Below are 27,332 nucleotides of genomic sequence, written 5' to 3'. Positions count from 1 at the left end.
TCAATGTTGAATTTTGCAAAGCTAGAGGTCCTAGAATCTTTGCAAGTGTTCACAAATAACTAACTTACGAATTGATTCAAACCAAGAGTTGGTTAGAAGATGAATGACCTTAGATCGAACTTATGGTCACTTTTAGATTCCAAGACGACTCACCCTATAATTAGCTTGATCAAAACTAATTCAATGAATCAATCTAATCATCAAACCTAAAATAAAATAAGGTTTAAAAAAAAATAACACAAAAGAATATCAAGAAAAATCAAAGGTAAAAAAAAATAACACAAAAAAATATAAAAAAAAATCAAAGGTAAAAAAAAACAACACAAAAAAATATAAAAAAAAATCAAAGGTTTTGTTTATATTCAACCGTGATGGTAAGTATAAATATTACATAACTTTAAATAGACAAAAAAGATAACCCAAACATAATGAAATTCATCTACAAACTACCAATAAAAGCTAGTAAATACAAGTAAGTGTATTTTTTATTATTTTCTTCCCATTTTGTAATCTAAATTAACAATATTTTTATAAAATTTTTAATCCCAATTTTGAATTTAAAATTTAAAATTGTAAAATTATATTAAAAAAACGAACTAATATAGTATTTTATATTAATTTATTTTTTTAAATTAAAAAATATATAATATAATTAAACTAACATAAGGTTCGAATTATTCGTTTAAATTTGTTGTATTAAAAAAAATATCATAAATTATAAAACAAAAATTATTTTATAATTTTTAATTATTATTATTTTCTAAAACATCCTTTTTTTTTTCTCTCTAAACCCTAATTTACCGCCACGCCTTTCCTTCCCATTACTAGCCACTGTATCCCGACTCTCCCCACGCCGCTGACCTCTTCTGCCTGACGCCATCTCAACGGCTGCCGCCGCACGTTGCAGTCTTAGCCTCCCGGCGATCTCACCGCCGCTCCCTCCGTTTCACAGTCTTTCGCCTCACCGAGTAATCAGCGTTACTTGCTTTGTTGTTGTTTTTTTTATTCTTAAATATTTATTCTTCCAAATTAGGGTGTTCCTAACAAGGTTAATGTGCCGTATCTGAAATTCCGATCAATTTTACTTCGGCACTTTCTCATACATGCTTCTTCTAACCGGAATTTACTTTTTTTTTATTGCGATTCGTCGGAACGGAAATGGATCCTTAGTTTTGATTCATTTCTGTCTTGTTTGTGTTCTGTGGAATTTTATCCGTTTTTCTTGATTTGTGTGTGATTTGCAATTTGCAATTTGGATCATTTGGCCGAATGTGATGCTGTTTCTATAACTAGCCGGTGATTAAGGTGTAGATAATGATAAGTGCTAACTAAGGTGAATGGCGTCATTTTCCGATTTCCGACTGATTAGATTGAATATTTCTCACCTTTTCCTTTTCTGTGATGGATTTTTCTTTCTCCGGCGAAGGTTTTTTTTGCTGATGGATTTTGTGCTGCTTCCTAGGTGATAACAGAGCAACGGACTGTAACAACACAAATTGCTTATGAAAACTCTATTCTTAAGCAAGTCCTGCTGCACAAAATACAGTCCCCAACCTGTACCGTTTGGAATTTCATCGAGCTTGATCTTCTGTCTGTAGAAGCTTGTTGGCAGTAATTCAAACTCATTTTCGCAGATCGTTCTACTTCTGTTCCTATTGTTTGGAGTATTTTTGGATCACAGCTGATTCTACAAGAGAGAGTCGAAAATGGCCTTTAGAGGAAAGGAAATGATGAAGAAGATATTGAAGAAGGTTGGAGAAAACAATCTTGCGCCTGGAGTGAAGGATTCATTGAAGAAATGTATTCCAGACTCCAAAATAGTGATGAATAGGGCTAAGCGCGGTATTTTTGCTGGCCGTCACATCCAATTCGGTAACCGTATCAGTGAAGATGGTGGCAACAAGTATGAACCTCTTTTCTTTCCTTTATTTTTTTCAAAATCTATGGTCGATTCTCTCTGAATTTGGATGCATTTTATTGATTTAATTCCGTGGTTCGAAACCATTAGTCCCTTTCCCAATATGAGCATAGCTTAACGGTTAAAGGATATCATGTTAAGCCCAAGCCTGCCGCTAGCCGATATTGAACTCTTTGAACTTTCCCTTTTGAGCTTCCCCTCAAGGTTTTAAAACGCGTCCACTATGGAGAGGTTTCCACACCCTTGTAAGAAATGTTTCGTTCTCCTCTCCAACCAATGTGGGATCTCATAATCCACCCCCTTGGAGGTTAGCGTCCTTGCTCTAACACACTGCCCAGTGTTTGATTCTGATACCATTTGTAATAGCCTAAGTCCACCTCTAACAAATATTGTCTTCTTTGAGATTTCCCTACTGGGCTTCCCCTCAAGGTTTTAAAATGCATCTACTATGGAGAAGTTTCTACACTCTTGTAAGAAATGTTTCATCCCCCTCTCCAACCAATGTAGGATCTCACAATCCACCTCCTTGGAGGTTAGTGTGACACACCGCCCAGTGTCTGGCTCTGATACCATTTATAATAGCCTAAGCCCACTGCTAACAGATATTGTTCTCTTTGAGATTTCCCTGCTGGGCTTCCTCTCAAGGTTTTAAAACGTGTCTACTAGGGAGAGATTTCCACACCCTTGTAAGGAATGTTTCGTTCCCCTCTCCAACCAAGGTGGGATCTCATAATCCACCCCCTTGGAGGTCAGCGTCCTCACTGACACATCACCCGGTGTCTGGCTCTGATACCATTTGTAATAGTCTAAGCCCACCGCTAGCAGATATTGTCCTCTTTAGGATTTCTCTGTTGGGCTTCCCCTCAAGGTTTTAAAACGCGTCTACTAGGGAGAGGTTTCCACACCCTTATAAGGAATGTTTCGTTCTCCTCTTCAACCAATGTGAGATCTCACACATCAACCTCTACCTTTTTTTTTTTTTCCTTCGAACTAGTTCAAATTTCCACACCCACACCAAAAAAAAAAAAAGAGAGAGAGAGAGAGATCTTTAGTCCCTTTTAATTGCATAGCTAGATTTATTGTTTTTTACAATTGCAAGTGAAGGCGCCATAAATGAATAAATTCATAGCATCAAAGACATTTGGCAGAAAATTCTTGCTGTTACTATTTCAAAACTTTACGTCTTTGTGTTCATGCTTCTGATTTTTTCTTATCTGTTTGTTGCTGCCTTCTTGATGAGTGTTTGGATTTTGGATGCGGGGTTAGCATATGAATCAATTGTTCTGCTAAAATTCTTAACCACACTACTTGATTACGACTTGTAGTTAGAATCAAGTGGAGATGTTGTAATTGCTTTGCTCTGAGGTTTTTATGCCCCACTCCTTTTGTCAATCTATGAACATGTGGAAGAACCCTAAGATAGGGTGATTGGGGGCGTAAAGTCGGGCTTCAGCGTGTGTCTCGCTTCCTAAGCCCAACAGCCCCGACCCTCTGTTTGACAATCCAAGTTCGAGAAACCAACCGGCTCAAACAACATCCTACTATTCAACCCCTCTGCTCACTATTTCGACCCAAGCTTCCTAAACTTGTGCCCCCAAATACAGAACCTGTGAACCCAAATGGTCCATTAGATTTTGGGAAGAGAAAATGAACTTATAGTGGTGTTTCCTTCTGTGTGTGAACGTTATTGGTTTTTGCTTTATGTTTGTAGCCTTATATTTACATGTCAAGGGTATGCCTCTCTTGCTCTTGTATTAAGAAATTCGAGAGCACGATATAATAATTTTGTTTTCTTCCTTTGTTTCGGCCTTATGTCATATAAGGGTTCGGTGCGTTTTACGATTATTTACGATTATTTTGTCATGCTATCAATTTTCAATTTTGGAGTATTAGCCGTTATGTGCTGGTGCTTATAGGTCAAGAAGGAACTGGAAACCAAATGTCCAAGAGAAGCGACTTTTCAGTTATATTCTAGACCGCCATATTCGAGTTAAAGTCACCACTCATGCCCTTCGATGCATCGACAAGGCCGGTGGAATTGATGAGTATCTGCTGAAAACTCCATACCACAAAATGGACACTGAAATTGGGCTGTTTTGGAAGGCAAAAATCGAGAAGCTGTACGAAGAACTCGGGCAGATGGAGGTCGTTTTCTTCTCACCGGAGGACGAAGCTAAATTTGAACAGGGCTTTAGAGACCTGAAATTATCCGAGAGGGCAGCACGAAAGGAGGCGAGAAGACGGATGTATGGTAGTTCGACCCAACATGATCAGATCGAAGAGGGACAAGCAGACCGCGCTGGATCTAGCGAGGAAGTTGCAGGTTCGGAAGGAGGCTCCCATGGTGATGATGGTCCACAGCAATGTGTTGCCAACGCCTAATTAATCATAGGACACCTTTTTTCCAACTTGGGAATTCTTCAAGCCTTGACTTGTTCCTACCTTTTCCAAGAGTTGTTTACTCTCATCTTCACTGAAATCCTTTGTAGCTTATTTGGTTTAATGTTAACTACTTCAGATAGAAATGAGAATTGTTTTTTGGAAATTGAGATGTGAAATCTTAAAACTTATTGTTCAATAAGATTGGGCTTAATATATGATTTCCCCATTTTTGTTTTCAACTTTTATGACTATTCTTTTAGCCATGTATTTACTTTCTTTCTCCAAACATTTAATTCTTAGAAAAGATCGTCTCACGTTACCCTATCACCCGAAGATGGGTATGGGGAAAGGGATGGCTTTTGGTCCCCGCTCCATGTACATCTCTTTTTCTATATCCAACATGCTACATATAATGATGCTGCCTATCTATTACTTTTAAGATTGAAGACTACCCCTCATACTAATACCCGTTCCATTTTTTTCACGTTCCGTTTTTTTCTCAAAAAATGAAGACTTCATGATGGCGTTGCCTATTTATTACTTTCAGAAGACTATCCCTCACTATCTATTACTTTCAAGATTGAAGACTACCCCTCATACTAATACCCGTTCCGTTTTTTTCTCCAAAAACGAATACTTCATGATGATGTTGCCTATTTATTACTTTCACAGAAGACTATCCCTCACATTAATACTAATACCAGTTCTTTTGTTTTTTCCCAAAAAGAAGACTTTTGATTATTATTCATTCTTAACCGTGATAAGAAAGGAAAGTTTTTTTTTTTTCATTATTTTTTACCCCATAATGACATTTAAATGTCCTTGAAAAGTAAGTAAATAGATATAAAATCGGTGAATACAACCAACTATCATGGAGATTTTTATACCAAAAGCAGGCAAGGGGTGAAATATCATGTTCACCATAGTTGATATTGATTAGATTAATCAACCTAAATTGAAGTAAAAATTTAGAATTAATTTTCTATCCCGAATTCAAATAACAAATATTATCTAAAACTCATAAATACTTCCTAGTTTCTAACGAAATTACAAATAATTGTAGAATGCCCCACCATTTCTCTCATTTATTTAAAAAAATAATTATGGTAAATCTCGTATTTTTTTGTGTGACTTAAAATATTTTTTTTGATTAATTTACATTATTTAATTAAAATATAGAATTACTATTATCTTTGTTGGAATAAAATTATAATTTTTTAATTTACTTATATTCAGATTAATTAATCATAGTTCAAAATAATATAATTTTTTAATTTCAAATCTCCAACATTTGGTTACCAAACTTAACACAATTTTATTGTATTTTGGAAATTAAAATATTTGTAATAACTTGGACAACAAGCTGAGCCTCTCGTCTAAAAAAATATACACGTTTATTCCGACGGAAACCCGGCTGTGATCCGCAATCGTCACAGCCCGGTTATCCTATCACTAACCCACCTTTTTAACTTCTGGGAAATTCCATTGTACTTTGAAGGTCGATATATTTTTAAAAAAAATTTAATTTTAATTTATTTTAAATGTAATTGTAAGTTCCCAACTTCCATATTTCTCAATAAATGTGATTTAATTAAAAAATTATTATTATTTTATCTTTATTTAATTTAGCTATTTTTTAAGTTATTAAAAATGGGTAGAATTTTTTATTTTGTATTTAATAGGTAAATAACCTTTTTATTTTTAATTTTAATTTTAATTTTATAGATAATAAGTCATCATTTAAATTAAATTACACGTCTAAATTTTGAGATTTGTGTCTATTTTATATTTTAATTTTAAAAATATTTAATAAATTTTTAAACTCTCATTTAATTTTTTTTCTTACTTTTGTCGAAATAAGTAAAATTTAAGATTTATTTTTTTTAATTTAGTGACTGTTAAAAGGAGTAATTCATTAAATAATAATAATAAAATTTCTAAAAATATTACAATAGACTTTTTTTTTCGTCCAATAAAAAACAAACGCGTTTATGGAGCATTTCGTATACCACGGCTGTGACCAGCAATCGTCACAGCTCTGTGATCCCATCAAATACGCCCCGATTTTCTCGGAAATTGTTAAATTTTTAATTTTAATTTATTTTTATATAATTTACCTCCAAATTTAAGTTATTTATTTATTTTTAGTGTCATAGAGCTTTATATATCATTTATTTTAAATTTTATATTTAATAAGTCTATTCAAAGTCTTGAGATTTTTATTTATTTATATTTTAATTTTTAATTTTGTGTTTAATAAATTTATGAAGTTTTGTGCTTAATAATTTATTATATTTAATTTTTTTTAAAAAAAATAATTTATCTAATGATAGTGTGAATTTTAACAAATTTGAAATTTGATAATTAAAATTATAATTTATTTTGTAATTATTAAATTCTTTTAGTTGATAATTAAAAATTCGAGTGGGACCCACAGAAATGTTAATTGTGTAATTAATTTATGTTTTATCTAAGAATTAGCCTACAATTTTGGTGGGTCAGTACGTGTCAAGATCTGATTGGATAAGCTCCAATATAATTTTTAAATTATTAATAATTGTGGATGGACTCCTTATAAATGCTTCATTCTTCGTTTTTGCTCTTCGTGTTTTCCGCTTCAATTTCGTTACACAAACTTCAAATATTTCATTTCACAGTCGATGGAAAAGGGGAAAATGGCAGAGAACGCAACGCCAGTGGTGCTCCGCATGAAGAAGGCATTGACGAAACTCACTGCCTTCGTCCGCCTCTGTCACGTTTTCCGGCCGCCTTCCCGGCGGATGCGATCATTCGATTCCGACGGTCGGACGGCAGGTCTACGGAGTATCTTGGGAGACGAAAGCATCGTCGAGAAGTGCTCGGTGAGAAAGCTCGAGCGTGGTGAGAGTTCGAGGAATGGAAGCTGTGAAGACGATGTCGATCAGCGAGCGCAGATTTTCATCGACAATTTCCGCCGTCAATTGATGCTAGAAAGACAAATTTCTTTAAAATTGAGGTACTATGGCATTAATAGCTCTGAAATCGATTACGAAGCGAGATCTCCGCCGTTCTCGTCCTCGATTCGTTGAACGAATTTATTTTTCATATTGAAGTGAAATTGTTGTGTTGTTGAGTTCTGTAACGAAGTTTGCATGATTTGAGTGAAGTGAAACCGGAGAAATTCGGAAGAGAGTGCTTATTCCTGGAATTTTGATTTGTTGTGTGTTTCTGTCTTCTCGTTTAAGTTTCTCATCAGTTGTTCATGGCTTCAGTTTTCCAGATTTGTAATTGTTTATGCGTTGAATAGATATTTATCACTTGAATGCTGTTAAATTCTTGATGAATTGAATTCTTCTGTTCTATTTGGATCTGTTGCTTAGAACAGTCTCTCAATAGTATGAACTCACCGAATAAAAAATTTGTGAAATACACGCAAAGTTCGCGGACGGCCCTGGTACTCTGTCCATGGCGAATTCCCGTCCTGAAACCAACACTTCTTCATTTGCACCAGGATTTCAATCTCTCTATATCGATATGAATATCATATTTTATTGAAATATCATAGAATTGAAACCTCTATATCGATATGAATATCACATTCTACTTCTAACATTACTGCAATTGAGTGGTTCATTGGAAAATACATCAAATTCAATCAAATTTTTGAAACCATAGATGTTGTAAAGGTTGTTTTGATGGTGGAGTATTATTATTGGTTAGAGTCAACTTTGTTAGCTGTTCAAACAAATAGTATTTATGGATATGTGTAGTGTTAGATCAAAAATCAAAAAGCTTATTGATGATTAAAATTTCTCGGTACATTCCTAAAATTTATAATATGAAAATGACATGATATAATAATTAATAATTTGAAATAAAATTTCGTCATCTTTATTATACATAAACATAATAAAATTTAACTTGAGAGTTTAAAATTTTAATGATATAATTCGTAACAAATTAAAATTTAGATATAATTCGTAACAAATTAAAATGTTAACAATAGTTTAATTTTTTTTTTTTTTTTTTAATGAAATGGAAATTGCTGACACGTCAATGGAAATATTAATAAATATATTTTTTTAAAAATTGGACACAAAAATATTTGCTAGGTAGACAAGAAGCTCTTGTTTGAGCAGACCAAAACTACGGCTGTGATCCGTAATCGTCACAGCCCTGTCATCCCATCAAATGCACCCTCATTTTATCGGCTGTATTGTACTAAATTAGAGTGACAATTTTAAAGAATAACTGAACAAAACTAAAAATATATATTAAAACTCATGAAACGTGGCAAAAGCCCATTGGACCTCTCCGATCAAGTTTTTTGGGCTTTCAAGACTTCAAGGATGGGCCTCAGGCGTGTTGTATTCATGGGCCTACTTGGACCGTAAAGCCCATTTCCTCATTTATTATTTTCCAAAAATATTTAAATTTGCGTCAATATATTATTTTTAATTACTTATAAAAGTCAATCCAAGCGGAGTTGAACTCGTGTCCTTACACCTTCGTTTCGTCTCGTCGATTTCAACACGACTCAACTAGTTAAGATATTGCACTTTCAACTTGCAGTTAGAGACTTGAGACTCGAGACTAGAATATATCGTTGAGATGAAAAAATTGTTTTTAATAAATCTTAAATTTAGTCTATTTATTTTTAATAAAAACTAATTTAAATTTAGTTATTCTACGTAAGTATTAATTTTTATTTTTTTTTATTAAAAATATATAGAATAAAAGTAAAGATTTAAAATAAGGTGACTAAATTAAAATATATCTGAATCAAAAAATGTTTTAATGAATAATTTATTAAAGTGGGGGCCACATGACACGTGGCGAGATCACAAGGCTCAATTGGGAGTGCCAACGCTTAGAGATCATCGAAATAATAAACAATAGTGGACCCCACAAGGGTTGCGTAATTTTCCCCCGCCCATCCGTAGCTGATCGGGAGGAATATCCCCACTCGTGTGGTCCCCACTGGATTCGACTACGTTATATCGTGCGTCCACTCGGCGATTTTCAGTCTCTTTACCTTTTATTTATTTTAAAATAATAATAATAATAATAATTTAGATCAAATTTGTTAATAATTTCGTTTGGTTGGATAAATATTTAAGTTATTTTTTAAAAATTTTATTTCTCCAATAACATCTTAATTTCAAAAAAACAAAAGCTAGTTATTGTACCTAAAATATATCCCATTTACTCGTATTAAAATTATAATGTGTAACAATTTAATTTTCGTATTTATTCGTAATAATTTAGTTATTATTATAAAAATTATTGTTAAAATTTTAATAAATCTTGTTACATCAAATATCAACAATATTTATATATTACAAAAAATAATTAAATTATTATATCATATAAATTAATACTCTAGTTGAGAGATTAAATTATTATATATTGAGAATAGAAGGGAGTAATTTTAAAATAATTAAATTAATTATCTCATTTTAAAATTATTTTCCAATTCTTTTAGTCACACGTTTCAATTATTATAAAAAATATATTAAACTAATTTTCAATGAAAAAAAATAGAAAAATTAGAGAATAAACCTAACAAAAATAATTTTAACAGATAATTTGTGATTGGTCCCTATATTTTGACTTTATTTGATTTTGGTCCATATATAAACAATTTAAGAATATATGTATTAAAATGAATAAAAAAACAAATGTAAAGAAACCAACCAGTATTTATTTATTTATTTTTAAAAATTTTATTTATAAGAAAATATAGTTTTTATTTATTTATTTATATATATATATATATATATATATATATATATAAATTTCTTTTGAAGGCGATTACTCGGCGATTTATTCCTTCTGTTCCACTCACCTCCATGTATTTAAAAGCTCCACACTCGTCGTCCTCCCCAGTTAGTATTTCGTTTCTGTATTGAGCTTCGAGTCGCCATGGGTTTGAAGGTAGGTTTCTCTCTCATTCTTCTTCTGAATTCTCAGTTTCTTTACGTTATTAGCTTCGAAGCTCTCAATCCTTCTCTTTATGCCATTTTCTTGTTCGACCAGTAGTTGAATTCTTCGTTTAGAATGGGTGATTTGATGCCGAATGATTATGCTTTAGCTTTTCATTGGTGATGATCTTGGCATTGAGTTAGGGTATTAGTGCAGATCGCTGCATGTCTCTTGTTTTGCGTCGTAGTTATGCATTCATAATATGTTAGATTTGTTGGACTTCGTTAGAATGATTTCTGTTGGATCTGTCTTTTCAGATCTGTGTTTTTTAGAGTCGATCTGTGTTTGCCTTTCGAAGAATGAACGACATCTGGTCGTTCCGGATCGAGAGATGTTAATCTTTTGGTTGTTTCCAAATTGATTGCTTGACTCTAGATATTTAGGGCAATAGGTGCAGAGAATTGTAAGAACTTCATATATTTGTTCTGTTATATTGAACTAAAAGCACGCAGTCTGTATCACAACTTGATGAGGCTGAGTTCTGCAGGAGGAGTTTGAGGAGTATGCTGAGAAGGCAAAGACCTTGCCGGAGAACACAAGCAATGAAAACAAACTCATTCTCTATGGACTATACAAGCAGGCCACTGTTGGACCCGTGAACACTAGTAAGTACTGTCTTTCATTGAATATAATTTCTAAAGAAAATTTGTGTATAGATGGAATTATGTGATCAAATTCTCCAATGTAACCGTTTATTGCAACTATGATTGATTTGTAGGCCGACCTGGAGTGTTCAACCAGAGAGACAGAGCCAAATGGGATGCCTGGAAGGCTGTTGAAGGTATGTTTTCTCAGAATTCAACACTATGAAATGGATTTTCTCTATTTTGCGATGACATTGAAATATGTTTACTCTTTTTTGCCATGAACTCTATTAGATTAAAGATTTGTAAAAAATGTACAACAATGAGCTTGATTGAAGAGAATTAAATGTTTTTGCAGCAAAATCCAAGGATGATGCAATGAGCGACTACATCACGAAGGTGAAACAGTTACAAGAGGCAGCTGCTGCTAACTGATAAGTTTCTCGATTATCTGTATGAACAATGATGTTGAAATAATCCTTGTTTAAGTTCAGTACTTTTACCATATTTATCTACATTGTGTAACAATGAACTACACAATGAACTATGTGCAAGTATTATTACTATTGGATTTCGCTAATGAATCTTCAACCTTTTAACCAAATTAATATACTTGGGCTTGTTAATTGCTTTTTTCTTTTTTTCCACTTAAAAGCAGTATTCAAGCTGATAAGTGTCGACGGTGTCAACAGGATTTAGAAAGCTAGAGGTTATTTTAGGATAAAGCTAATTTAACAATTTCATCTTTAGAGTTGGCAAAAGAAGTTTTCTTTAGGCTTTCTCTTTCGAGCTTTTTTTCAAGATTTTATAAATGCATTTGCTAGGGAGAGGTTTTCATACTTTTATAAAGAATGCTTCGTTCTCCTCTCCAACCGATGTGAGATCTCACTATCCACCCCCTTCAGGGCACAGCGTGATTGTTGACATTAGTTCTCTTCTCCAATCGACGTGAGATTTCACAATCCAACTCCTTCAGGGCCCAGCATCGCATGTTTCTCTCTTCAATTGATATAGGACCTTACATCCACCCTCCTTCACAGTCCAGTGTCCTCACTGGCACACCACTCGGTGTCCACCCTCCTTCGAGATTCAATGTCATTATTGGCACACTATCTGGTATTTGGTTCTGATACCATTTGTAACATATTGTCTTCTTTGGGCTTTTCCTTAAAGTTTTTAAAACGCATATGCTAGGGAGAGATTTTCACTCTATTCTGCTATCAAATATTGTCCTCTATGGGCTTTTCCTCAAAATTTTTAAAACGCATATGCTAAGGAGAGATTTCCACATTTTCTAAAGAATGTTTTGTTCTCCTCTCCTACCGGCCTCATTAAGAACTATTGCCAGCAGCCCCATGATCCATTCAAACACTAGAATTACAAGTCTTGATATCGCATGTGCACGTGGATGATACACTTATCATCTCAGATGAACCAGCAGATGTTACAACCCTGTTCACCATAATCAAAGGGCTCATCCATGTGTTGTTTGAATTGAATGTCTTCCTCTTTCAACTTTCATAAAAAGCATGCATTTTTCCCCCATCAAAGCTATAGCAGTGGCTCGGGGACACTTGTCCACGGCTAGCCTCCTTTGGAGTTACGGGTAGCCGTACAACAATTGTATTCATTCAATAGGTTACGTGCTAATTAAGAGAAAGATTATAGATATATAAGTAAAGGATATTATCTCTATTGGAATAAGATTATTTAAATAAAAAAACAAAAGTAAAGTCAGAGAGTCTTTTTTGGTGTGTAACAAGTTTTTAAAAGTCCTTAAAATTTCAATTTGAATTTTGATTGAGTATCTAATATGAACTGACATTAAATTAAAAGTTTAGGATTTTTTTTTAATATGTCAATGATGGGTAATTACAAATTTGGTACGTTTCTAATCTTTAAAAAATAAAAACTATAAATTTAATTATTGAACCCTTCAAAGCAAAATTTAAATTTTATTAGAAATTTTATTTATCAAGTTCCAAAATTAAACTTAATTTAAGTTTATTATAATATTTCTAACAAAGATTCGAATACACTTAAGTTTTCAAATGATTAATGACTTTCGTCCAAAACTAATTATAAGGACAAAACTCGTAATTAGATTGTATTTTTATTAATCTTGCCTTTCATAAATATAAAATTAATATACTTTTATTACATTAATTGAAAAAGTATTTATGTATTTATCAACCTTACCCTGACATCTATCAACACCGTCTATTCTACACTTACCTGAAAAGGATCGATAACTATCTTAAAAATTTAGAGATCAAAATACTACTAAATTCAAATGGGTAAAATTTAGATTTGTTATATGATGAAAGCCCCACGTTGCTAAATGATTATGGGGATTGTTATGAGGTCTTTTGGGAAAGCACAGAGCAAAGTGATGAGAGCTTATGCTCCAAGTGGACAATATGATATCATTGTGGAGAGTCGTCTTCATCAGACAAGATTCTTCATCTTCATTTTGGACCTAAATGTGTATTTTTCACTCAAGAAAAATATATAATTAGGAATAGGTGTGTTATTCATTAAATTGCTCTGATTATCAAGTTCTAGAATGAATGCTCGGAGGTGTGGTATCTACTCAACAAGTGTCCTGTCCACTCAACTGCTCGAATTAGCAAATTATCACATTTCATTAGTATATACAACTCCCGTAAGATCTTTCCCTTGCGATGAAATTTCAATTCTCATGAACATGACAACAAATCTCGGGGATTTCTCACTTTTAGGCCACTGAAGAAGCAGCAGAACACAATGGATATGGCGAGCAGCAGCTAAATTAACTGAAAAGAAAGAGATTATTGTTTTTTTAATCCTAAAAAGTTATTATGAGGGCTGCACATATGCGGGGCGCGTAATATAAAAAGGTTGAGCTCGAAAGTGATGGAAGAATCATCAGTTTTGAGTGGCCTAGTGGCTCGATGTGGGCGATCATCGGGATATATTCCTTGGCTTAATCGGACTCCCAATTCTATACATCGCATTTGTACAACAAGAATATCTGGTTCTCGTTCTTGTGATTCGAACAAGCTTCATTTCTCCAGGTTCTTGCTAGTTTTTTTTACCTTATCTTTTGCCTTGGCGATTCAGATTAGTTCGTTTTCGTTAGGATTTTGATGGTTTATTTGTTCATCGATGCTGTTTTTGATTGTTGTGTTCATCATTTCATATAAATTTGATCGCACTTTTGGCATTTCTCGACATATTCGACTCGAAATCAGTAGCAATTCGGAACTCACGTCCTCTCTGAGGAATAATGATATGTTTGATTTCAGAAACGAGCTTGAATGATTGAATCTGCACATTTTAGACTCTCGTTTCTTGAGCTACATCATAATTATTAGTCTCTCATAGCTGATCCCAATTGAATGTGACAAAGAGCCAATCTGTTCTCTGTTTAACTTTCTTTTTGTATGGTTTTTCAAATCTTGGTCTACAGAATCTTAGCTGTTTTTGTGAGATCCCACGTCGGTTGGGGAGAAGAACGAAGCATTCTTTATAAGAGTGTGGAAACCTCTCCCTAGTAGATGTGTTTTAAAAATCATGAGGGGAAGTTTGAAAGTGAAAATCCAAAGAGGACAATATCTTCTTGCGGTGGCCTTGGGCTGTTACAAATGGTATCAGAGCCAGACACCGAGCGATGTGCTAGCAAGGAGGCTGAGCCCCGAAGGGGGTGGACACGTGGCGGTGTGTCAGCAAGGATGCTGGGCCCCAAAAAGGGATGGATTGTGAAATCCCACATCGGTTGAGGAGGAGAACGAAACATTCTTTATAAGGATGTGGAAATCTCTCTCTAGCATATGCTTTTTAAAATCTTGAAGGGAAGCCCGAAAGGTAAAGCCCAAAGAGGACAATATTCACTAGCGGTGGGCTTGTGCCGTTGGAAATGGTATTAGAGCAAGACACCAGGTGATGTGCTAGCGAGAGTTTGAGTCCCAAAGGGGGTGGTCACGAGGCGGTGTGCCAACAAGGATGCTGGGTCCCAAAAGGGGGTGGATTGGGAGGTCCCACATTGATTGGAGAAGGGAACGAGTGCCAGCGAGGACGCTGGGCCAGAAGGGGGTGAATTGTGAGATCCCACGTTGATTGGGGAGGAGAACAAAACATGCTTATAAGGGTGTGAAAATCTCAAAATTGTGCATGCTTGGATTTAATGTTTATACTCTAATCTGAATTGGCCCAGGGTGACATATTCATTTCAAATTTTGGGTATTTGATCATTGAGGCTTAACTATCTGAATGTTTTTTCCCTTTGATTTTTGGGATACAGGAGAAAGTGGACAAACAAGAAGTTGATTTCAGGAAAGTTTGCGTGTAAAATGGGGAACACCAAAGAGAAAGGAATCACAATAGACACTGTCTCTGGGAATATGATTTTTGAGCCTATACTGGAAGATGGTGTTTTTCGATTTGATTGTTCTGCAAACGATAGAGCTGCGGCTTATCCAAGTTTTTCTTTCATAAAATCTAAGGATAGAGACACACCGATTTCTAGCCAGAAGCTTGCTACATATGTTCCTGTTTTCGAGTGTCACCTTGGCCAGCAGATTGTTAAACTTCAGGTCCGTTTTCGTATAAATATTATCGTTTGTCATTTGATATCTTGCAGTTATGGTTTCTGATCATGAATTATACACTTTGAGTCTTGAAATCCATTCAAAGTAATTTGACAAATTTGACTTCTACAGCTTCCTGCTGGTACCTCCTTTTATGGAACTGGGGAAGTTAGTGGACAACTCGAGCGAACGGGGAAAAGAGTACGTTAATAATTCGGTGTACTTGATATTAGTTAGTTAACTCTTCTTGACCTTAGCAGTTCCCTCCCTTGTAGATTTTCACATGGAACACAGATGCTTATGGATATGGTTCTGGAACTACATCCTTGTACCAATCACATCCATGGGTGTTGGCCATTCTTCCAAATGGGGAGGCACTAGGTGTTCTTGCCGACACGTCCCTGCGTTGTGAGATTGATCTGAGGGAAGATTCAATAATACAATTCATCGCTCCTTCCTCATATCCCGTCATTACATTCGGTCCATTTTCCTCGCCATCAGCTGTTTTAAAGTCCTTCTCTAAGGCAGTTGGTAATTTTCTTTTCAATTCTTAACTTTTCTGTAATTTTACATCGCTTTAACTCATCAAACAAGATTATAATTTATAATTTTTGGTCGATGAAGTTATTGCTCACTAGTTCGGTCGTTGTAATCGAGTCATCATCATCTATAATTTGGATATTAACCGTGTTAAAAAACTCTCAGCTTTTGTTATAAGCCTTAACGGTTTATTTTCCCACTAGGCACTGTGTTTATGCCCCCAAAATGGGCCTTAGGCTACCACCAATGCCGTTGGAGCTATGATTCTGCTGATCGAGTACTCGAGGTAGGCTGGAATACACTGATATTTTCATAATCAGGGACAATTGGTCTTATGAATATGGCTTTGTGCAGGACTAGTATATCTATGTCAGCCCAACTACTGCTTATATTTTAAGCAAGTGTTCATGTCTTTTCCATTCTTGACTATGCAAAAAGCAATGTACAACAATTCTAGTTAGAATTTAGTCTATTTAAGGTCCTATAAGGAATAGTTAAGCTGTTAATTGGTTTCTTTTTCTGTAAACTATTGCAGGTTTCAAGAACGTTTCGAGAGAAAAATATACCCTGCGATGTTATATGGATGGACATAGACTACATGGATGGTTTCCGTTGTTTCACTTTCGACCCTGTATGTCATTGTCTAATTGATCTCCATCGATGACGACTACATTTTACTTCTTATTTTAATCATCTTTAACATGATTATACGTCTAAATGGTTCTTCACATGCATCTCTTACCTTCGGGGTTTGAACTTAATTATCGTATCTTTTCTATACACTAAATGGAGAAAAGGCATGCATATAATAGTGACATTTTCTCAGGAGCGTTTTGCTGATCCAAAAACTTTGGTGAACGATCTTCACCAAATTGGTATGAAAGCTATTTGGATGCTTGATCCTGGAATCAAACATGAAAAAGGTTATTTTGTATATGACAATGGTTCTGAAAAAAATGTTTGGGTCCAAAAAGCTAATGGAGAACCTTACGTAGGTATGTGTCTTATCATTGGCACTTAAATTGTGACCTTTTAATGGTATACTAAACACTTCTTAATTGTCTTAGGTGAGGTCTGGCCCGGGCCATGTGTATTTCCTGAATTTACACAAGCTAAAGCTCGAGATTGGTGGGCAAATTTAGTTAAGGATTTTGTTTCTAATGGTGTTGATGGTATATGGAACGACATGAATGAACCAGCTATTTTTAAGGTAATACTACATGTAAATTATTTTTAGTTTGTGCTTACACTTTCATCAGTATCTTTTACCATTAATCATCACTTTTCTTTTCAGACTGTAACTAAAACGATGCCCGAGAGTAACATTCATAGAGGCGATGAAGAATTTGGGGGTTGCCAGAATCATTCTTACTATCACAATGTATAATCCCTAGCATAACCTTGAGCCATTCGTATCGAACACCACAAGTGCAAATGCTTCTTGTTTTCGGAATGTTTGTTTAGCAATATTTGATTATATTTAATTACACGGTTTTGTACTTCAGGTGTATGGAATGTTGATGGCTAGATCAACATATGAAGGGATGAAATCGGCTAACAGTGAAAGGCGTCCTTTTGTTCTCACTAGGGCTGGTTTTGTTGGTAGCCAAAAGTATGCTGCTACATGGACAGGCGATAACATTTCAAGCTGGGAGCATCTTCACATGAGCATCTCCATGATACTTCAGTTGGTAATTAACTATTGGCTCTGTGCAAAATTTCTACTTCAATCTGCATATGTAGGTTTTATCAATTGTCAAAACAAGATCATTTTTGTTATTGTAACAACCCAAGCCCACTGTTAGCAGATATTTTCTTCTTTGGGCTTTCCCTTTCGGGGTTCCCCTCAAGGTTTTTAAAACGCGTATGCTAGGGTGAGGTTCTCACACCCTTATAAAGAATGCTTCGTTCTCCTCCACAACCGATGTGAGATCTCAGAATTCACCCCCCTTCGGGGCCTAGTGTCCTCGCTGACACTCGTTCCCTTCTCCAATCGATGTGGGACCCTCCAATCCACCCCCTATAGGGCCCAGCGTCCTTGCTGGCACACCGCCTCGTGTCCACCCCCTTTGGGGCTCAGCCTCCTCGCTGGCACATCGCCCGGTGTTTGACTCTGATACCATTTGTAATTGGAGAGAAATGTCTAAGATGGTGTTCAAGCATGGCCCAACGGATCAATCACTTGCATAGTGTCAAATATAATCTAAATATCTACGAGAAAAGTATTAAGATTTTTTTTTTTTTTTTTTTTTTTTCTTTTCGGAGAGATGCACATTTAGCCTGTTATGAGGGAAGTTTGAAGGAAAGGGATAGGAGGGTCCACAAAGATGAGGAGAGGAGCATCTTACAATATTAGATTAACATCAGTGGCCATAACCTTTTTTTTTATTAACATCAATGGTTGAGAGAATCTTAAATGCTTTGATTTTTACTAAGGTCTTAAGAATGAGTTATGATTATGGCTTCGATTTAGATTTCATTATCTTCTCGCTTGTCGCTCTTCAGGGACTCAGTGGTCAGCCTCTATCTGGACCAGACATTGGTGGCTTTGCTGGAAATGCGACACCTAGGCTTTTCGGAAGGTGGATGGGAATTGGTGCTATGTTTCCTTTCTGCCGTGGGCATTCTGAAACCAGCACTGCTGACCATGAACCATGGTCATTTGGAGAAGAGGTTTTCCCTAACCTAAATATATTATATTTACTTTGTTGGTCATCATTTCAGGGTTATAATATATAATGAGAAGGATCATTTTTGTCTAGAAGATTTGAGTTTAATGACTTGAATCTGACACCATCAAATGACTAATTAATGTACACTGCACAAACATGGTAGAGGAAGTTTAGGAAACTCTTAGGATTAAGAGTGACTGTTAGTGTCTCCTCCTTAGTTAATGCCGTTCATATTAAAGGATTAAGAGTGACTTGTTATGAAACTCTAATAATCTTGCTGGTTCTGAAAAACCAGACCTTTAGATCTAAATTATCCAAGAACTCCAAAAACATTAAGGAATCAACCTAAGGAAATGTTTAGGAACGGATTACTTTGACGATCAAGATCAAGAGTAAAGAGATCTCGTGATTCGAATCACTCCACAAGATATCTTGATCAAGACTACTTCAATGACTCTAGCATGCAAATCTAAACGAAAAAAATGCAAAGGAACAAGCTTATGACTTAAGAAGCATAATATGCAACTTTCATTATGACACCTTATTTCATATCATTGACGAATACCTGTGTTGTCATGGGTTATATGCCTGTACCTATTGCAAATGGTTTAAATTGTCATGGGTTTATGGATTATTTCTGATATCTTCAAATTATTTGAACCGAAAAGCTTTGATCATTTGTTAGTGTGAAGAAGTTTGCCGCCTAGCGTTGAAGAGACGCTACCGCCTATTACCTCATATATACACTCTTTTCTATATGGCTCATACAACGGGTGTTCCTGTTGCAACTCCTTTTTTTTTTGCTGGTGGGTTACCTTACTTATCCAGCTTTGATATGTTTTCTTTCTGGTTACAACATTTTTTTGACTTCGTTTTAACATTTTGCAGATCCAAAAGATGCCAACTTGAGGAAAATTGAAAATTCTTTTCTTCTGGGTTCAATTTTAATCTATTCAAGGTTCTTATTTTGTATATAAAATATCAGTTTCTGGGTAACTTTTTTTTGGGTACTAAGGGTTAAGTAGTGGGGCTGGTAGAGTATCTGTGATATCCCACATCGGTTGGAGAGGAGAACGAAACACCCTTTATAAGGGTGTGGAAACCTCTCGCTAGCAGACGCGTTTTACAAATCTTGAGGAGAAACCCGAAAGGGAAAGCCCAAAGAGGACAATATCTTCAAGCGGTGGACTTGAGCCGTTACAAATGATATTAGAGCCAGACACCGGACGATGTGCTAGCGAGGAGGCTATTCCCCAAAGGGGTAGACACGAGGCAGTGTGCTAGCAAGGACGCTGGCCTCAAAGGGGGGTGGATTTGGTGGGGGTCCCACATCGATTGGAGAAAGGAACGAGTGCCAGCGAGAATACTGGGCCCTGAAGGGGGGTGGATTTGGTGGGGGTCCCACATTGATTGGAGAAAGGAACGAGTGCCAGCGAGAATACTGGGCCCTGAAGGGGGGTGGATTGTGATATCCTACATCGGTTGGGGAGGAGAACGAAACACCCTTTATAAAGGTGTCGAAACCTCTCCCTAACAGACGCCTTTTAAAAACCTTGAGGGAAAGCCCAAAGAGGACAATATCTGCTGGCGGTGGACTTGGACTGTTACAGTATCAATCCAATTATTTTTATACTAACACTTGTTCTTGAGCAGCACTTTGCCCAACCAAGGAATCGACAATTTAAATTTGACATTGCCGAAGGGAATTTGGTCGAGATTCGATTTCGATGACTCGCATCCGGTAATTTCTGCTTGCTGATTTAATTGCTTTGTTTCTAGCTTTCTTTGTTATTCTTTTTCACGTGCATTGGTTCATTGCAGGATCTACCAGTCTTATTTCTGCAAGGTGGATCAATTGTTCCTTTAGGTCCTGCACACCAGCATACTGGAGAAGCAAATCCTTCTGATGATGTATCTCTTCTTGTGGCTTTAGATGAAAATGGTGATGACATTGTCTTATTCACATTTTTTTGGGATTAACCATGAAGTGATCTGTATATTGTCCTTTCTCTACCACACATATACTTATATTCTTATCCTACTCTTTTCTTGACTAGTTGTCGTTACTTTCTGACCGCCTAAAGACCAAAGGGTATCATTTTCCTTCCATTAATAAGTGTAGACTGACCTAGTAATCGGTACTATTTATTACCTCGTTAGAAGCGCCTTTAACTAGATTTTGTTCTGTTCACATGAGATCCCACATCGGTTGGAGAGGGGAATAATCTTTATAAGGGTGTGGAAACCTCTCTATAGTAGACATGTTTTAAAAAGTGTGTGGCTGACAGCGGTACGTAACGGGCCAAAGCGGACAATATCTGCTAACGGTGGACTTGGGCTGTTACAAATGGTATCAAAACCAGACACTGGGCGATGTGCCAGCGAGGGCGCTGGCCCTCAAGGGGGGTGGATTGTGAGATCCCACATCGGTTGGAGAAGGGAACGAAACATTCCTTTTAAGGGTGTAGAAACATCTCCCTAGTAGACGCGTTTTAAAAATCGTGAGGTTGACAACAATACATAACAGGCCAAAGCGGACAATATCTACTAACGGTGGACTTGGGTTGGCTGTTACAGTTCACAAGTTAACATTTTTCTGGAATTTCTTTCCTTGTCCAATTTTAATAATTTTCAATGTAATTACAGGAAAGGCTAAAGGTGTTCTATATGAAGATGATGGTGACGGATATGGTTTCACTTTAGGTGCATACCTATTGACACATTATGTTGCTGAACTAGAATCTTCAGTTGTTTCTGTTCAAGTTTCTAGAACTGAAGGATCATGGGCAAGGCCAAAGCGGCGTCTTCATGTTCAGATACTACTGGGTGGAGGGGCAAAGGTGCATTTTCTTTTATTTCCAAAGTCCCTTTGGGAGCTCTCGACTGTGTTCTTATTGTAATTCTCTACACCTCCAGATTGATGCTTGGGGCACAGATGGAGAAGTCTTGCAAGTGATGTTACCCTCCGAACAAGAAGCGGCTGACCTGATAGCCATCAGCGAGCGAGAATATCGCCATCGGTTAGGTACTGCAGCTCCATTCTTCTCCTTTTCTCTTTCAAGTACGTTTCAACGTAGCATTTCTTATATAGGAAACAAAATTTTATTAACAAATGAAATATACAAAACTGAGAAAACACCCTAAACCCAAGGAGTTACAAAGCTTATCTAATTGGCCACCATGCTCGTAAGATCGTGCTTTCGAAAGAACTCTTCAAGAGGAAGAAACAAGCGCTGCCAAAACTTAAATTTATTGCCACTGTGTGTCGATATAACTAAATTTACCATAACTTATTAGCTTAAACTTTCGGATCAATCGTGATTCAATATGATCTTAGTGAAGGAGATTTTTTGCTCGAACCCATGTAATATCATTTCGTTCTCAATTAATATTGATTTTCATTTGGTAGGCATTCTACAAATTTTCAAGCCCACAAGTGAGCGGTGTTTTGGAGTATTGATATAATTAAATTTACCTTAACCCATCAGCTTAATCTTTCGAATTGATCGGTGATTTAATAGTCATGTCAACGTATATTTGAACCGTCATAAATTGGCTCAATGGGACAAAGGAAAAGTTGTAAACTCAAGTAGTTTTAAGGTCATCCGTCCAAGTAATAATGGATTCTTGAGTTTCAGTTATTGTGAGATCCCACGTTGATTAAAGAGGGTAAGAAACATTCCTTACAAGGGTGTGGAAACCTCTTCCTAGTAGATGCGTTTTAAAGCCTTGAGGGGAGGCCTAGAAGGGAAACTCCAAAGAGGATAATATTTGCTAGCGGTGGGCTTGAGTTGTTGCAAATGGTATCATAGTCAGACATTGGGCGGTGTGCTAATGAGGACGCAAGGCCCCCAAGGGGGTGGATTATGAGATCCCACATCGGTTGGAGAAGGAAACGAAACATTCCTTATAAGGGTGTGGAACCTCTCCCTAGTAGATGCGTTTTAAAGCCTTGAGGAGAAGCCCAAAAGGAAAAGCCTAAAAAGGACAATATTTACTAGCGGTGGGCTTAAGCGGTTACAGTTATCTCCATTTTTACTTATGATTGCTTATTCAATAAATGCCTTGCAGAAAGTGCCAAGACTTTGCAAGATCATGAAGGGGTTTCTGAACATAAGGGAGTATCACTTTCAAAAACTCCTATTGAACTGAAAGGCGGCCATTGGTCTGTGAAAGTAGTCCCCTGGATTGGGGGTAGAATAATTTCCATGACACACCTTCCTTCAGGTAACAACTTTATGATTATTGTAATTTTCATTCAAGTTATTCAAATAACGAATTAAATATTACTCTTTCTTTTCGTTTTAAAACTTTATTTGCTATCAAAATTTAACAGGGAATGATGTTATGACATCTAGATGTTTAATCATATTTCTAGATCCTAGAGTATATGTTGGTAAACTAAGGGAAGGTCCTAGATTATGACCTACATAGATGATTCCCGCCACTGAGTTTATGATCCGAGATCAGTAATGGTGATTCGGGTTAACTTTTTGGAACAGTACTTTCAAGGAAGGACTAATAAAGGGTAACAACTTGATTTTTGATACCTTGAATCACAGGTCGCCTCGAACACTCAAGGGTAGAAAGAGTGGTCAAATTTTCATTTAGTTTTGGTAAAACAGGAGACACAAAGAATTTAAAATTTAAATATGCATTCAAAATCGACATAAAAGTAGTTTAAAGGTAATATTTGTGGAGTCAAATCAAATCAGTTTAAATAATGCATAAGTTTCGGAAAGTAGCATTTAAAATAATAATAAAATGACAAGAAGGAAGGGGACTCGACCTAAAGGGTACCTCTTGCAACTGCATGGCTCTGCATGCTCCCACCATCAACAATAGTCTACACTCTATGTGGGAAAAAAAATAGAATAACACGGAATGAGTATAAAACTACTTAGTAAGCAACCTAGTTGGAGGTTCTTGTCGGACTTAATCCTATGTACGGAAGCTTAGGCTATGTGCTCACAACTGCCCCTAGTGATAGCCAAATTGTGGCTTAATGTCTGTACCAAACTTTGTAGGTCATTGTTTAACTAATTTTCAACATACCTCCCTTAAGGAGTACTCAATCCTTCTCAGGTTCACAACCTAGAGGCTTTTTGTTTTCTCTTGGGTCTAAATTTCACGTATGTCTAGGTCCTTCGTCAGTCTTGCACAAAGTGTGCATCGAGTCGCTATGACTCGTGGAAAGGCCCTAGGGTAATACTCATAAGTCTGGAGGAGCCCTTTTGCTCTAAACCCTAAACTCCATACATATAAACTACCTGTTCATGTACCCTCCTCGAGTCAGAACAGTAAAACTACTTGTCTTTATGATTCTAGTTCAAAACAATATAATGGTTCAAAACAGTATTTTTATTCTTTTTCTTGGTTATCATTATTTACTTATAAAATGTAATAGATAGGTTGATATCATTTTGTCTGTGAGTTCCAGGGATACAGTGGCTCCAAGGCAAGATTGATATCAATGGTTATGAGGAGTTCAGCGGTACGGAGTACCGATCCGCTGGATGTACGGAGGAATATAGCATCATTGAGTAAGTTCCCAATCTCTGCTTGAATACTTCATTCTGGATATAAACTCATAAACAGATGTCTTTGTTTCTTGACAAGTGAAATAGTTCATAAATATTTATAAACTTTGGGGAGAGTATTCACTTTTGCCAGTTCAGTTCTTGTTTGCTAGAAATCGAGCTTTCATCGAGAAAAACGAAACGTTGTACAAGGGCATACAAAAAAACAAGCCCACGAAACGAGTCCACAAAAAAACTACAAGAATCAAGAACGAACCTCAATTCAAAACGATTACACCAAACCAAAAACTACACAAAGTCCGATTAACGGATGCCTTGAAGGTGATAATCTTTTCTTTCAGTAGGAAAATCGAGCATGATGAAGACGAGGAATCTCTCGAACTGGAAGGTGATATTGACGGAGGGTTAGCCCTAAGACGAAAAATATACATTTCAAAGGAAGATGCTAAAGCACTTCAGATTAACTCCAGCATTGTAGCTGTCAAAGTAGGTGCTGGTTCTGGTGGTTTCTCAAGGTTTGCACCAAATATACCATAAGCTCGACTACTTTTACCCTCATTGCTGAAAACTTGGATGTTTGGAGGATTATATGTTCGAAAACTTGAAGAGATCTGTTTATTTGCCTAATTCTATATGTTTTTGAAAATTTTGCAGGTTGGTCTGTTTAAGGGTTCATCCAATGTTTAACCTTTTACATCCTTCCGAATCTTTTATTTCATTCACATCGGTTGACGGATCCGTGCACGAAATCTGGCCCGAATCAGGGGAGCAGTACTTCGAGGGAGATCTTTTACCCAATGGTAATCATTTTCTTTCGTTCAGCGATATATTGTCTAATAACGTCCTTAAACTTTTGTGAACTTCCCTGACTTTAAGAGTCTATTATGCACAATATTTAATTTATTTTGTGTCTGGTAGGACTTCGATCTTTAGGTTTTATGTCCAATAGCTATATGAATTTTGAAAAGTGTGTAGAGTTAATCATAGTGGTTTAGAACGATTCTGATCTGAGTGCTGAACTTTTAGAGTTGTATCTATTAATTTCATGCTTCAATAACAAAACTCGTGAAGGTTGTCGAGGCTGAGGCTGAATCTTAGCTATGGAAATACGTGTTTTGTTATGCTTAATCTTTTGCTTGCTAAAGAAAAGTCAACATTCCAGGTGAATGGAAGCTAGTTGATAAATGTTTGGGATTAGCGTTAGTCAACAAGTTTAACGTCAAGGAAGTTTACAAATGTTTCGTCCACTGGGGAACTGGAACGGTCAACCTGGAGCTATGGTCGGAACAGAGGCCGGTGTCTAAGGAAACTCCGCTCCAAATCTCGCACAGTTACGAGGTGATGATCTAAATCTCATTGATTGTTGCATTGAAGAAGATTATGTTGTGTTCTTAATCAATGTTCCTATCCTGACTCCATGGCTTGTTCTAAGGCTAACTGGGAACAGTTTCTCAAATAAAAGTTGCATGGATTTGCAACTATGCATCCCTTCTTTGTTTCTTTCTGATTGGCTTGGGTTTGGCGGTTGTGAAGAGTCTCAATACCATTACCGTTAGTTTTGAATGAAAAACGTTAACACTTTGTTTAAAAAATACTCTCGAACTTCCAAAATTTTAACGTTTATATCGTGTTTATTAACTCGTACCGTGGTTGGTTCGACTTGGGTAGGGAAAGTAGTGAGTGAGCGGTTGAGTTTGCAATTTTTTATTTGATTTGATGACATTACCTACTGTATTGATTTCTTCTTTTTAGAGTGGAGCAGGTAAGGTAATGCCTTTAACACTGTTCTAATATATTTTTTTATTTATAAAAATAAACTTTATGAAAAGGCAAATTTGACACTCTTTATGGGTCAAATATGTATTAATTCAACCAAGAAAAGTAGCTTTGTATTTATATAATTATCAAATATATATATATATATCATGAAATAAAAAGCTAAACATGTCCCAAAAAGTTGGGAGCTTCCCACTTTGAAGAAATTGTAAATTTTTTATATTTAGATTTTATGAAATTTTGATTATTAATTTAACATGTTTTTGTAGATTATTTTAGCAAACTCCTAAACCCAACTCGAACCCACCCAAAAATAGAGAGTTGAGCTTGAGAACTCAACTCAACCCACCAAAAAAAAAAAAAAAAAATGGAGAGTTGAGCTTGAGAACCCAATTCAACCCACCTTGAAAATAGAGAATTGAGCTCGAGAACCCATCCCAACCCCACAAAAATAGAGAGTTAANCAAAAAAAAAAAAAAAAAAAATGGAGAGTTGAGCTTGAGAACCCAATTCAACCCACCTTGAAAATAGAGAATTGAGCTCGAGAACCCATCCCAACCCCACAAAAATAGAGAGTTAAGCTTGAGAACCCAACTCAACCCACTTCGAAATTTGAGAATTGAACTCCAAAACTCAATTGAGCTTAAGAATCCAACTCAACCCACCTCGAAAATAGAGAATTAAGCTCCAAGCTCCAGAACCCCGTTGAAAATGGAGAATTGAGCTCCAAAACCCTCAACTTGAGAACCTAACTTAACCCCCCTCGAAAATAGAGAATTGAGCTTCAGAACCCCGTTGATCTTGATCTTGATCTTGAGAACCCAACTCAACCCACCTCAAAAATAGAAAATTGAGCTACAGAACCCAACCCACCTCAAAATAGAGAGTTGATCCCGAGAACTCAACTCAACCCACCCGAGTTCAGCGGGATGGATAGAGAACTTTATTCGAATTTTTTGGGTCACCAACCCAATCAACTAAAAATTTCAGATCGATTCAAATAATTTTCTTCACATTAATTCTCATTCATATTCAAAAGTTCATAATATGATTATCTATTTACAATTATTGAATTGGAAAACAAAATAATAATAAAATAAAATAAAATAAATAATCCAAGCTTGGTTCTGTAATTTGAATAATGATTTTCTAAATAAGAAAAAGAAAACAGTAAAATTAATATTCCCTAATCGGGAGTTGATGCATTGAAGAGTGGATGCCAAATGCTCCTCTAAACCGACAAATGTCCACTTTTCCTTTCCTTTCCTTTCCAAAAACAAAAACATCAATTAATTAAATTATCGATATTATTTTTCAATCAATTTATTAAACAACACGCAAAAAAAAAAAAAAAAAAAAAAAAAAAAAAAAAAAAAAAAAAAAAAAAA

The 27,332-nt window shown here is 35.8% G+C and overlaps 4 protein-coding genes across 5 annotated transcripts in view; 3 read left to right on the top strand and 1 right to left on the bottom strand.

The window, feature by feature from the left end:
• The first annotated feature begins 786 nt into the window (after positions 1-786).
• LOC111431195 lies at positions 787-4,525 on the top strand. Its single transcript, XM_023067756.1, has 3 exons — positions 787-968; positions 1,463-1,903; positions 3,835-4,525. The coding sequence occupies exons 2-3, from the start codon at positions 1,707-1,709 to the stop codon at positions 4,298-4,300; spliced, it is 663 nt and encodes a 220-aa protein (XP_022923524.1). The 5' UTR covers positions 787-968; positions 1,463-1,706; the 3' UTR covers positions 4,301-4,525.
• A 5,560-nt stretch (positions 4,526-10,085) lies between these two features.
• On the top strand, positions 10,086-11,453 carry LOC111430996 (acyl-CoA-binding protein). The gene is made up of 4 exons (XM_023067484.1): positions 10,086-10,216; positions 10,752-10,869; positions 10,983-11,045; positions 11,207-11,453. Exons 1-4 carry the CDS (start codon positions 10,205-10,207, stop codon positions 11,281-11,283), a joined length of 270 nt encoding a protein of 89 aa, XP_022923252.1. The 5' UTR covers positions 10,086-10,204; the 3' UTR covers positions 11,284-11,453.
• A 2,012-nt stretch (positions 11,454-13,465) lies between these two features.
• Positions 13,466-25,738, top strand: LOC111430993 (alpha-glucosidase 2). 2 transcript variants are annotated; one of them, XM_023067480.1, is made up of 22 exons: positions 13,466-13,904; positions 15,131-15,422; positions 15,549-15,617; positions 15,692-15,947; positions 16,160-16,242; positions 16,492-16,587; positions 16,783-16,951; positions 17,024-17,166; positions 17,251-17,337; positions 17,462-17,647; positions 18,462-18,629; positions 19,314-19,434; positions 19,517-19,586; positions 20,282-20,369; positions 20,450-20,570; positions 21,275-21,468; positions 21,545-21,653; positions 22,700-22,855; positions 24,069-24,171; positions 24,513-24,683; positions 24,823-24,968; positions 25,331-25,738. In XM_023067480.1, exons 1-22 carry the CDS (start codon positions 13,744-13,746, stop codon positions 25,516-25,518), a joined length of 3,177 nt encoding a protein of 1,058 aa, XP_022923248.1. In that variant the 5' UTR covers positions 13,466-13,743; the 3' UTR covers positions 25,519-25,738. The 2 variants fall into 2 exon arrangements, with proteins under 2 accessions (XP_022923248.1, XP_022923247.1); XM_023067479.1 differs by having other exon boundaries at positions 13,468-13,904; positions 24,510-24,683.
• Positions 25,739-27,046: 1,308 nt separating this feature from the next.
• Positions 27,047-27,332, bottom strand: part of LOC111430994 (F-box/kelch-repeat protein SKIP25-like) — a 3,003-nt gene continuing 2,717 nt past the window's right edge. Inside the window, exon 2 of the mRNA XM_023067481.1 lies at positions 27,047-27,294. The gene's annotated coding sequence lies outside the window, so the exon portion shown is untranslated. The remainder of the gene's footprint in view (positions 27,295-27,332) is intronic.

The sequence above is a fragment of the Cucurbita moschata genome, unplaced genomic scaffold, assembly GCF_002738365.1.
Source record: "Cucurbita moschata cultivar Rifu unplaced genomic scaffold, Cmos_1.0 Cmo_Scf00035, whole genome shotgun sequence".
NCBI lineage: Eukaryota > Viridiplantae > Streptophyta > Magnoliopsida > Cucurbitales > Cucurbitaceae > Cucurbita > Cucurbita moschata.
This window is presented reverse-complemented; position numbering and strand designations above follow the sequence as displayed.